The sequence below is a fragment of the Tauraco erythrolophus genome, chromosome 10, assembly GCF_009769465.1.
Source record: "Tauraco erythrolophus isolate bTauEry1 chromosome 10, bTauEry1.pri, whole genome shotgun sequence".
Lineage (NCBI taxonomy): Eukaryota > Metazoa > Chordata > Aves > Musophagiformes > Musophagidae > Tauraco > Tauraco erythrolophus.
The window spans coordinates 22,029,545-22,043,074 of NC_141474.1; the positions used below are offsets into that span (position 1 = coordinate 22,029,545).

The window sequence follows — 13,530 nt, forward strand, 5'->3', positions numbered from 1 at the left end:
GAAGCTAGTGTGAAGGTGTCGTGGTTTAACCGGGCCAGCACTAAGCACCATGCAGCCACTCGCTTACCCTCCCCCACCCCTGGGGAATGGAGAAGAGAATTAGAGGAGAAAATGGAAGGAGACTCATGGGTTGAGATAAGAACAATTTGATAATAATAATTTAAAAGATAAAGTATTGATAAAACAATAATATATGAATATATGTAATTATAATAATATATATATACAAGTGATGCGCTGTATAATTGCTCGCCACCTGGTTGCAAATGCCCATTCCGTCCCAGCAAGTGATCCTGAAACTGTTAAGTCTCAAAACCATAGTCCCAGAAGACTGAGAGGCCTGAAAAGGGAGTGAGACAGAGGTAGAACCCTGAGAAACTGAGGGTCTGAGAAGAGATCGAGTGAGTCCTCCAAAAGGGAGAGTCCAGCTTCCTGGTCAACCCTCATCTATAAACTAGGCATAATGTTGCATGATATGAAATACTCCATTAGCTGATTTGGCCCTCCATCCTAGGTCTGAGTTCAAATCATAGGGGGAGTTGTGGACCCTTTGTCCCAGCCATGCTCCCCCCCAGATGGTTGTGCTCCTCTACACTGGCAAAACAAAGGAAAGCTGAAAGGTCCTTGATGTCTCAGCACCAGCTATAAACATCATCATGCTATCAACATTCTTCTCATAATAAATCCCATACTAATTCAAAACACAGAGCTCTTCTGGCTACTAAAAGTCAAAACTTACTCTGGCCCTGCTGAAACCAAGACAGAAGGTCACATTGGCAATATTTGTCTTCCCAGGTGTGGGTAACAAGGTATGCTTGGAGCGACAGCCATGGTAGATACCATGGAAAGACAGTTTCTCATTGAATGTCTATGAGCTCTAAGGTATCTCAATCCTAAATCTATGAAATCAATCACAAATTCTCCTGTATAAGTAAAGTTTCAATGTAACAGATTAAGGTGTCTCCAAAGCTGTGACTTTTAGCAAGAGTAAATTACCAGGAGATTGAAGACATGATTGGAGAAAAGCTAAATTTTTCAGTAATGATTGAGGAACTACTTTTATTTAATGTTAAATTTTAATTATTGTTTTACTACGTAACTACATTGTGGAAAAATGGGGAAAAAATAACAAGCAAGATATTTTGAAAATGAAACCTCTATTTCACATAGAAGGTAAATTAGTTGAAATCATGAGGTGATTTGAAGTTGTCAGCATTCGTGACCTCAGAAATGTTTATTTTTTGATTGATCAATATGCATTCTAAAATACGCTTATTTGTCAAATAAACATGCCAAAAGAAACATGTGATAACACATGCCTTTATAAAGGAGAACCCAGAATGTTCACCCTTACTTTGTCCTCATCATGAGGGGCTTCATATTAGCCCTGGTTTTAACCCTGGTGGGTAAGTAACTTACCTGCTTTGACGAATTTGAAATAATAGATTCAGGAAAAGATTTCAGAATCTAAATATAGTTCACTTACAAACACGGACTTTAACATTTTATAGAAAAAAAATTATTTTATGACAATTTTTTTGTTATTTAGAGAAAAAAGACTTTTGGCTGTATGCTGAACCAGAAGTAGAGTTAATTAGAAAGAGTTACGCCATATGTACAAGCTGAGATATAGCCTTTCATACTAAAATACATTAACAATTTTGGGTGGATTTTTTTGCTTTGTCATTTCATTACTCTTTTTTTTTTTTTTTTCCCCTTCTCTTTCAGGGACCCAGCATCTTAATTACCGTAAGTAATTTTCCTATCAACTACTGTAATTATAATGAGTGAAATTCAAAACAGAATCTGAAAAGTATATCAATGTTTAATATAATTTTACAACAGCTAATTTTGTTCAGGTGCAATACAAAAATGAACAAATTCATCTTTTTTGTTCCATACATTCTAATACAGGTACTTTAATATGTTCTGTACAGTCCCTCTAATGTTTTATGGGAACCATTTCTTTGCAGAACCCGATTTCACTGAAAATAAGGTTTATACATTTGATTATGAAAGCGTGCTTCTCAGTGGATTTCCAGAGAAAGGACTTGCAAGATCTGGAATAAGAATAAAAAGTAAAGTGGAAATTAGTGGTATTGGGCCAAAACTTTGTCTTATTAGGGTAAGAAAATGTATTCAATTTGAAAGGTAAAATTCTCTTCATACTTGACTTTTTTTTTAAGCTTTTGGGAAGCAATTAACTTTCATCATGTGTTGTGCTTACTCAGGAAGATTGTAACTAACACTATTATTTTTTATGCAGTGCCCTGAATTCTATTTGCACTTTGCCGGGTAATTCTCAGCTCAAGCCAACCTTGGGCTTGAAGGATTTCTTCTGCTTTGTGGTCAGGGAGACAATGGAATGTAATTTGAAATGCGCAATAGTTTATTACTGGATCAATCCAATTGTTCCAAACTGTACAACCTAGGATTATTTAATCAACTGATTTCATAACCAGCAAACGAAAGACAGTAAAACATGCAACAGTAGCTGGATGTGATTCAATATTTAACATAATTAATGTCATCTGGTGGCTTCTTTTTCTGCAGGGTCTCAAGTGACATTCTTTGTCATCCTCAATTGTATGTTTTTACTGCATGCTGAGTAATTACTAAGAGTTCTGATTATGTGAAAAATACTTTTGCCTTTAACAGAAGCCTATACGTGCTTCTAATGCTTGTATTGAAACGTGCCCTTCGATTGCTTTACACAAACTCCACTTAGTCTTCTGTATGTGTGGAAGAAAAATGATCTTTTTAAAAGCATTTATTTGGCAAATTGAAAACTGCAGATTAAAAAGACCAGTGACTGTCTGATAAATGCTTGTAAATGCTGTAGCCTTTGAGCCTGAATTAGCCTTCTGTTACTACGTATTTTTCTAAGTTCAAATTATAATAGATCTAGACAGGAAACATTGCTTTTCTATGACCTTTGCAAATGGCTGGATTTTTTTTTCAAAAAAACCCAAGGGAATAAGAGCCACACATCTACACTGGTGAGTACAAGGCTTCTCTGGCAGACAGGAGGCAGAAACAGTCTTTTCTTTGCCCCACAACCTACCCCATTCCTGCCGAATCAGGTCTTGGTGTGCCAGGGTGAGTCTTCACCAAAAATTGACTCCTGTTCCCTAAAACCTTCCAGCACCCGCTCTAGTATATTTAGGAGAAAGTTTCCATTTCAAAAATAAATACAGAAATAATTTCAGGCAAGAAAAAAAGAAAAGCAAAATAAACTCACAATGTTTTGGGGTGAGTTCTAAGCTAAAGGTAACAATGCATTTATTCCCCTCTGCCCTGGGAAAAGCTTATTTTGCTACTGTTTTATTTAAATTAGACAGTTCAGAGGGATGGTTCAGGGAATCGATCTTTGATCTGTAGCCTGCTAGTTCGCATTCAGCCCAAGCAAAAAGCTGTGTTCCCTGGGCAGGTTCCAGCTGACAATTTTTTCATCACAAACCCACAAGTAAGAATTGCCAGCTGCGTTCAAAATGTAGCAGACAGCGTAAGTCCTGACTGGGCCCCGAGGGCTGGGGAAAACTACCTCACCCTGACCCTATAGAGCAGTCCCAAACCTGCCCGAATGCAATATGCCAGAAGCATGTCCAAGAGGCAGCATGAGGGATTTGCGCCATAACAGCCTCCCCTGTAAGCTTCAGTTACTGGGGTTGGCAGTGATCTCCACCAACAATAACAAAAATAAATATGAAAGTGCAGTCTCCAGTGATTTGTTGTATAAGGATTTAGTCTATGTGGCTTTTTGAGAAATTAATCCGCGTCCTGCATCCCATCGCCAGCCTGAGGTGTCAGAGAAAAGTCTCTTTAAATTGTCAAAATATATAGAAGGGAAGGGTCCTCTGAGAAACTAAGCTAAACATGCCCTATTCTCGTGGGGTGGAAATCATTCGAGCTATGCATAGTTTAGCACAACTTTCTACTTGCTTGGATGTGCCCCAGGTCGAGGCTGGAGTGTGAAGTGCTGCACGGGGTTGGGGGCAACGCCTGAGCCGTTGGCTCTGACACACCACAGCAAAACGTGTAGGGAAGGACAATTTTTGTCATCTGCTTTCCACTGCTCCAGCTAATTATGACTATCTGGCTGGCCCAGCAGCCATGTTGTTATTAGTTTCTGAGTGCTGTCTGTGCTCTGTGACCCCAGCGAGGGAGACAGCAGAGTTCACTACAGGAGTTAATGATGCTTTATGCAACATTAACTTTCTCCTGCAATTTCCTGCAGATCTTCCACACTACTTTTGGGCAGCAACCTGCTTCATGCAGCTCTCTTCTGGCTCACTTCTTCATACAAGTCAACCTTTGGCAATATGGGTTATCTATGAAACAGAACAGAGGGCAGTGACTGTGGCAATATCACAGTCATTTGCATTATTCTCTTTGCTTTTGTGTATAGAAATATGTATATTGATACTAGCTATGTTATATGACAACTTTTAAGCTTTCCCTTTGAAAAGGCTTTGTGTCGTTTAAAAGTGTGTTTTTGACATGAGTGAAGCTCTAGATTCTTATGTGCATTGAAAAATGTTAACTGAAAAAATTAGAGGAATTACAGTCCCCCTTTGTTCCAGATTCACTCAGTGGAAGCAGCAGAATACAACGGTGTCTGGCCAACAAGCTCGTTCTCTCGATCACTCAAGCTGACCCAGGTACTAACCGGGCAGCTCAGTACTCCCATCAAGTTTGAGTATAGCAATGGCCATGTTGGAAACCTTATGGCTCCTGATTCTGTCTCAGATGATGGTTTGAACATCTACAGAGGGATTCTGAATGTGCTGGAGCTAAGTATAAAGAAGATGCAGCATTCATACAGCTTACAGGAGGTGAGCTTTTTGTTTTGGCAGTTGTTTTCGCTCTGCGACTAAATAAGTCCTCTCTTCAGATTCTTCTAGCTTATTTTCTGAATTCATCCTTGATATAAACTTTACTAACAAGAAACAACCTAAACTTGGGAAATCATGATGAAGTCGTTCTTGTGGGACAATATTTGATGGATCTGTACCTAAACAGGACAACCGAATAGCAGATTTTTAATCTAATTGATCAAAGTATTTCAGAAAATGCCTTTTCAGTATTAGACCCTTAGAAAATCTGGTTTGTGATTCTAGAGAAAGTAAACTCCTGGGAAAGCTGAAGCCTACATAAAATTTGAATACTGTATTAAAACAAGTTTAAACATACAGCACAAGATTAAAGCTAAAATAACAGTAATTTAACTTTTTTACCAATCATACATACTTTAATCTCTTCTAGCTCCTCTTTTAGGAGGAAAACAATATATATGCCGTTACATTACTGTAATAGCTTTGACAGCTGCAGTTGATGCTCTATTGGAATTTCCACTGTTTTTCAGGTTTTAATATCTTAGTCAAGGTAAATCATCTGATATTACTATTCACCACAGAAATTGCAATGTGTTTTTTGCGAAACCACATTTACATTGATTAGACTACATTTGATTCAAAGATCAGCAAAAACCTTGGAATTGTTATATTTTCATGTTATTTTTATTGAAAATGCAGACCAGAGTAACTTTAATTTTTTAAGAAAATTATTTTTATGTTAGAGTTGTTTCTGGGAAAGGAACTACATGATTTAATATTTTCATGCTGCTTTTTGCACATAAAAACCAGAGTGGTGGTGTTCATATTCTGCAGCGCTATTTTCTCATTTCTAGTTTTACATCTTCATTCTTTCTAATTCAGTTAGCAATATGTCCTACTCTTGCTGCTGAGCGATATATGTGACTTCATTTCCTAGAATCATTTCCAAATTTTTTTTGCTTTTCTCAGAAAACAACTGATTAATGAGTATCAGCACCCTTGCTTGACAATCTCAAGTCACTCTATAAAGGAAGATACATGTTATTAGTCCCAAAATCTGAGCTTCAGAGATGTTTAAGGGATTAACCTGGGAAAGTCCACATCACATCCTGCAGGGTGTAGTGTAAGGGGTTCTGAACAAGCTGTGAACTGCGCACAGCTAGAGCGTCCAGCTGGGCAGGAGGCTATTTCATCCCACTCAGCCTGGTGGGCTGGACATTCCCATTTAAGGTCTAGATGTCTCTACCACACCTTGTGGTCTGCAGAGGAGCCCCACATCTGTATTTGCAGAGTACAAGTCATTCACAAAGCTTGGGCAATTCTTATTTCTAGCCCTTTCAGAAGCCACAGTATCTTCAGGAATACTGTTAAGCTAAAGATGAAGTGAGTATGTCTTGCCTCCCAACCACCACATGACCATTTTGCTGTTCTGACATAGCCCAGAGCTGCTCTCTGGAGTGGCTATGCTATCAATAACAATAACCTTTCCTCTTAAAATGCAATCAAATATTTTCCTCTCCGAAAATCTCCTCACTGACTGAGGAGATTTAAGAGCTCTTATAAATATATATGCTTGAAATATTATTGAAGGTCTGAGCTAAAACTGCAAACTCAAGAAAACCTGCAATCAAAACTCTGCTATCCTGAAATTCTTTTTAATTATTGCTGTTCGTATTGTGACAGATGATCTGTTATTGCAAGGCCTGTTCCATAGGCATTTATAAGCTGTCTATAAAAGCAAATTTTAAGGGCAGAATGTCATCTCCAACCTTAAAATACTTTGCTGTTGAGATTTTATTCTGACTGATCAAATTGTTTTGGCACTTTTTATCAATATTCCTTAAATTGTATCTCATAATCGACAGCTCTAACTGTAAATTCTTACACACCTTTTCTGAGGCTCCAAATCTCATCTCGGTGAAACTCTTGACAATTTTAGTTCTCTCAGTGAAACTTTGATTTGGCTTACCGGAAAACGGTACATGTTAAAAAGAGATGAATGTAACAATCATCGTGATTTTGCTTCTGAAGAGTACCATAAATAAAAAAGCATTCATTTCTATCAGGAATTTTGAAAATACAGAATTAAAGAGGAGAGCCCATGTGGAGAATTGATGAAGCTTTGCATAAACGTGAACTTCTCTGATCACATTCTCATTTTTGCCAGGCTGGGATCGGAGGTATTTGCAACACAACCTACACAATCCAGGAAAACAAGAAAGCGAACCTAGTCTATGTGACCAAATCCAAGGACCTGGACAGTTGTGAAGAGAAAGTTCAAATGGTCACAGGTTCGGCGTACACTCATCCGTGCCAGACCTGCCAGCAGGTAAATCCAGAGTGGTACTATGTATGTGTATTTGATATTCATATTCAGGGAGCTATTTAGTATCCACGTTATCTCTTGCTTTGTTACACTTAAAATGAGAGAAGAGACAGATCTTCTGTATCTACTTATCAACATTTTCTTTCTATATGAGAATCAGATTCACAGAGCAGCAGAGGTCTGTGCTGCAGACTGTCATGTACTGCAGACACACTTCAACTAGCTAACCTAGCTGGCTTGGAAACCATTAATTATCAACAATAGTCAATTCACCTACTCCATTGAGTAAAAAAAGATAGTCATGTCCAGTTTCTGCTATTCAAGACAAGTACTGCTGCATCTCATTAAAATCTTGTCTTTGAAATAGAAAATCACATGGCTTATACTGCTGCTCTCCTCAGAAAATGTGTCTCCTTCTCAAGAGAATAACCAATTACCTATATTTGGGAAAGGGAAAAACCAGCTAACACTTCTTAGCAGTAAAAGTAATGGAGCCAGGCAGCGTGCCTGATCTCTCCCATGGAAGTGTGCACACAGAATTCACATAAAGCACTCATGTGGACGATGAACAAAACAGCCCTGGAAAATAAGGGGGTTGAAGTGGGTGATGTAATAGTTTCTAGTCACAGAATTTAGAAGTTCAATGACTTTCTAGTTTCTTTGTTTCTTTGCTTTTTATATTATAAAGAGAAACAAGAATTTCCGGGCAACTGCTACTTACAATTACAAAATCAAATATACGCGTGATGAAGCTGTAATTACACAAGCTGATATTGAGGAAATCCACCAGTTTGCACCCTTCAGTGAGATAACAGGAGGAAATGCTATAGTAGAAGCAAGGTACTGTACATATGCCCTTAATTCAGCAACTAACTCAGCATCTCAGTAATCTGGTCAAACTCCATAACTGAAATAAATCCTTTGCTTCCACAGCCTGTTGTTTGCTAGTATTTAATTGCATAAAATCCGAAACAGTTCATAAAAACAACCTTCGCTGTTAGCTGTAAATCTGAAACATGCACACCACTATCCAAATTTTGTTAGGTAAACTTAGCAGGGTTTGACTATTTTACTTCTCAGGGATATTTGATTTATGTCATAAAAGCCAAAACAAATGTAATTCCATCTGAAAAATTGTGAACTAATATGTTTGCAGTAAAATACTTTGAAAGACAGTTACTCACTGGAAGAGAGTTCCCTGGAAAATAATAATGCTGTAAGAGACCCTGGAGACCAGTTCACAAGAAACCTAGATAGGGCTTCGGATTCTGATATACTTCCTAAGTACAGTGGGCTGCTTGCAAATCTTCTATCGAAATGGTTTCTCGGTAGGAAATTGGGTTTTATTGCAAAAAGATTGGGCACAAGGCATGTAATATGTATTTGCTTTTCCACAGCAAATTTTGCACATTTCTTAAACAAGTTTGGGACAAAATAAGAATATGATTGGCTAAGAAATTGTATCCCTGCTCATTTTTAGCTCAAGTCCCCAAACTTCGTGTTTGAAAATTTTTTCATCTGCATCAAAATCATCTATTGAAAAAATTTTTAGTTACCTGCCGTTGTGACAGACTCTATAGACAGGAGTGTCCTGCTGAAGAGGGAGACTTTTTGCATAAAGGTTACTGTACAGAAGATATACCTCAATCCCACTCTTCAGCTGCTATAATCTTGTATTGCTCCATTAGCTTTTACAAGAATCTGGTGATATAATATACAGTTTTGGAAACTGCAACATCAGAAAGTTCATATCAATAAATCACCAATTAGCTTCATTAAAATCATGAACATGTTCAGTTTGGCTACAACTGTAGTACTTTTATCAAATTATAGGTTGCTGCAAGTGAGCATTAGTCTGGAGCCAATGGACTTTTGCTGATTTCAACTCTCCTTCTGCAAGCTTGCATAGACTCTTTGCCTTACTGTTCTTCCTCGGGTCTTGAGCCCTCAGAAAGGGTAGTGTCATTACTTTTCCCATTATCTCTGAGTATTTTGCAATGCCCAGCAGAACGGGCCAAATATAAGATAACTGTTGAGATGTGGATATGTCACACAAGTCTTCAGAAGTTGTTTCTACAATGAGCTTTCTGTGTTATAAACAATGGAAGAAAATCTAACATCAAGGACCTAAAACATTTCAAGCTGATTTTTCAGACCTGTTCAGCATAAGCCTCTTGCAGCACCTTTCAAAGCCAAGAGGTTTTACTATTTTTTCATCATTTTAATCCTATCTTTAGTATTCATTTACTCTGCTCTTCAGAGTATAACATTTTCCCATCTATTCTAGGCAGTTATATCTCTTCCCAAAATGATGAAGATGAAGACATAATAGATTCATCATGTTGTGGAAGGGGAAGTTAAATCTGTCCAAGTGTACCTGATGTTATACTTTCTGACCCAAATGCCCTTTCAATAATATTGTATAAAATTTCAAGAGAGAAAAAATCTCTGCTGATTCTGTAGTGATTTCCATTCAAATTCCAGTAGCTTGTCTGCAAAGCAGTTATATGCTATTTTCTGCAGCAGTTCTCTGCAATCCATATGGAAGGAGTGGATAGAAATGATACAGAAGATCATCGTAGAGATTCCAAAATAAACACGCCAATTTTCTACAGAGATTTTGAGATGCTGTGTAGTACAGCAATATTGCTTTTGGAATGTTTTCAGTTGGTCAGTACAAATGCCTAACTTTATTATAGTGTCCTAAATGACCTATTTTAAACATAATTGGTGGGATAGGATGCAACCCTTTAGCTGAAAATATAGCAAAGATAGCAAATGTTTACCAAGACAGTCTCTCATTGGAATTATTCTTAATAACAAAGGATGAAGGTTTGGTGCTGCTTGAAAAGTTTCCAAATACTTGAGTACTTTCCAAAGACTAATCCTGAATTTATCGGGCCCTTTTTGTTTGGGAAATGTGATTTGAAACTTCATGAGAACCTTTTATCTTCTGCAGTCTCCAGAATATTCAGCTTGCCAGGCCAAGTGAGGAGGGAATTATAATAGTGCAAGTAAAAAGATTGTAGCATTTCTTATTGTATTTAACAATTTTTAATTCCTTTTGAAGCTTCCAGGAGGCACAGACACGTAAAAGCTTTTATGAACTTTTTAAAAGGTTTAAATTAAGTGATAATTTCTGAAGTTTTCCATCAGTTATTTTTCTATAACCCTTAATTTACTCCTTAAGACACAACACATGGTTCCTGTGATCTTCTTCAGGTCACAGCTTCTCATCTATCAGTCCTTCCTTAAATTCTCAAGCCGTATTATTCCCCAAGGAAGGCACAGGCTGGCTCTGATCTGAGTCCTGCTGTCTTAGGGCGCACCTTCTCAGAGTACCGTTCTGAGCATCATGTCCAAACGTATCCATTGGAAAATATCTTTGTCCCTCAATAACGAAACCCTTTGAAACAATTGTAGTTGCATTGCAATGCAGGGAGGCAGAATTACTGTTTTCTTTTAGATTGTACCCTGAATCTTGTGATGTTATCTCACTGGGTTTCTCCATTCCAGGCAGAAACTTGCTCTGACTGACGTGCAGAAGCACACGGCAGAGATCCCACCAAAAGAATTCCAGAATCGTGGGTCACTTCAGTACCAGTTTGGCAGTGAATTACTTCAGCTTCCTGTCCACTTATTCAGAATAAAAGATGTGGAAAGCCAGGTGAAGTTCAGCTGCTGGACAGACTCTTTGTTGGAGGTTGGAATCTGTGCATGTGGGAAACAATATATGTGAGCTTCCTGCATTTTAATCTTCCTACAGATAGAGGAAAGCCTGCAAGACCTAGTAGAGACCACATCCGAACAGCTTCTCAGTGATGCACCAGCAAAAGCCCTCAAGCTTCTGCACCTCTTCCGTGCAGCAAAAGAGGAGAATTACGAGTCAGTGTGGAAGCAGTTCTCCAGTCGGCCAGCATACAGGTACGAGCACCATGAGTGGTAGTCCTTCTGCTGATAAGCTCTGTAGGAGACCATCTGGAATTACTATGTTCAAGTGCAGATCTGGAAATCAGTCCTTGCCTTTCCCTTTACAGGCGCTATATTTTGGATATAATTCCTGCAGTTGCCAGTCATCGTGCACTCAGGTTCTTGAGGCATAAAATGGAAAGACAAGAACTCACCAGCTGGGAAGCAGCTCAGACGGTGCTTGTGGCTTTGCACTCAAGCACACCAACTCGGGACGTGATGGAGGAAGCAACAGTAGGATTCTCTAAACGCTCTCAAATCACTCTTTACTGATTTTAGCATCTGTCATATTTATTCCTTTGACAAGATTGCAAAGACTTTTAAAATATAAAGGTTTTATGTCCTCTAGTGAGGTTGAAAGGAGTTTATTTCCTGACTGTCTTAAGGGGAGGAGAATGCAAATCAGAAGGGCAAAAATGAATCCAGAATGAAAAAGGAAAGAAACCCCTCAGTGACGGAGGTTATCACTGCAAACAGTGGTTTCTAGTCTCCTTTTGTCCAAGTGCACTTTATAGTTACATCAAATTAGATCTCTGAGTGTCTACAAAGACTAGGGAGTAAGAAATATATATTTGTTACGTCCTATATTCATGCCGATTGACCTAGCAGGATGAGTATAAATCGGAGCAGATCTATTGAAGTCAAGGGAATTATGCCAATATGGAGCCCATGTAGGAGAAAGTCTAATGATCTTCACAATTTTTTCCTCTTCTGCGGGATCTAATTCTAGCCTCAGATGCAGGAACTTCTTTCTGCATACCCTAGGTAGAGACCACATATCTCAGAGTAGAGTTTTGTCCTCTGTAAAAGCTGTGACAGCTCGGCTGTTACTGCGCGATAATGCTCTGCTTTCCACTCAAGGAAGCAGTGGGCTGCTGCCTCCTGTCAGCTCCTACGTTTTATAAAATATTCCTGTCTGCCCAAAGTACTGAGGTCCATTCACAATGTAGCTCACGTTTTTGAAACTATAGCTGAGGCAATTATAAAACAATGATGAATGTTTCTTGAATAAAGTGTCTTTTTCCATTCCATAACTGGGTGATTTCCTCCCTTTGGATTATAGCTTATGCCAAACTTAAATCTGAAACACTATAAAAGCAACAGATCTGCCTTCCAGATGTTACTTGGGATTACTTTACGATTGCATTGTCAAATACAGTAATATCCACTGATTAACTATAAATCCATTGATAGAAAAATATCAAAAGCTTGGTTTTGCCTTGCATTTGGCAGAAACAAAGTTTTAATATTGTTGCTCTTCATTAATGCTAGTGATAACAACTGCTTTCTCCCCAGCTCATCGTGAAAAAAACATTGTCCTCGCTCAAGTACTGTACTTGGAAAGGTTTGCCATCTCAGCTACGCGTCACTATGCCACAAACAGTGCTCTTCATCAGACTCCTGCTCTGAATGTCTCCAGGTAACCACATTGTTATTTATCATTTATAAGAAAATTAAGTCTTGAGTTCGTTATTCAGAAACCTGTATTTTACTTCACTAGAGTGTTTCCTTGGGGGAAAGGAACCCAGTTGGTTAAATACAGCATTTTTATCTTTAGATTAACACACGAAAGAGAGTGAGAGGAAGAAGCATATAATTCATAGCACTTTCTATCTGAGTATCTCTGAGTGCTTTATTGCCAATTATTAATGAAGTCCCATGGCACTGTTCTGAAATACTTTAAATATAGATACTTATATATACTTATAAATAAAGTAAGTGACACAAAAGCCTGGGGTTTTGCCCAAAGTCATGTAGCCCAGCCATTTCTCAGCCAGAAGCAGGGCCCAGTCATCCACGTAGACTGTAAGCTTTTAATAGTAGTAATATCCTCCCTGTTCTGCACTGCTTTTAATCATCAGGCCTGAAAACAATTTAAAAAGGCAGTAAATAACATTTCCCTATTCAAGAGATGCATGTCATGGTTTACAGAGGTCAGCCACTCAGCTCAGGTGTTTTCAGTCTTCATCGCTGGTTGGTCCACCATGCCCAGTAAGAGCAGGGTGTTCCCAATACATTGTGTGCCTGTTGTCATTTTTTTTTTCGCATAGTACACAGGCATGCCTGACATTCCTACAAGCATTTGTTGTGTTACGATTGCCACCAATGCTCTTGAGCTAGTTAAATCTGAGTAGCCCGGTGCCTGTGAATGGAAATTCTTTCCCTAAGCAAATGATTGTGTAGGCCTAGTCAATGCATTTCAGATCTCTATTCATTTGATTAGCAATATCAAATGGACTATTCCTACACCATCAATGGATCTCAAATGTGATATTTTGAAGCACGGGAACTGTATTGTTTTATAACATCACAGTTTCTTTTTTAGAGCCATTTTTAGAGCCATTTTTTAGCATTGAAAACAGTTTTTATCAAGATTTAGATGTTTTCTCACATTCAGCC

At 38.3% G+C, this 13,530-nt stretch overlaps 1 protein-coding gene across 1 annotated transcript in view; it reads left to right on the forward strand.

Moving 5' to 3' along the window:
• The first annotated feature begins 1,366 nt into the window (after positions 1-1,366).
• The window catches only part of LOC104375937 (vitellogenin-1-like), a 42,668-nt gene continuing 30,504 nt past the window's right edge, over positions 1,367-13,530 (forward strand). The window contains 11 exon segments of the mRNA XM_086617658.1: positions 1,367-1,406; positions 1,729-1,749; positions 1,974-2,125; positions 4,584-4,835; positions 7,003-7,164; positions 7,850-8,001; positions 10,678-10,828; positions 10,928-11,085; positions 11,199-11,364; positions 12,427-12,435; positions 12,437-12,550. Of these exon segments, the coding sequence (XP_086473784.1) occupies positions 1,367-1,406; positions 1,729-1,749; positions 1,974-2,125; positions 4,584-4,835; positions 7,003-7,164; positions 7,850-8,001; positions 10,678-10,828; positions 10,928-11,085; positions 11,199-11,364; positions 12,427-12,435; positions 12,437-12,550 (1,377 nt within the window).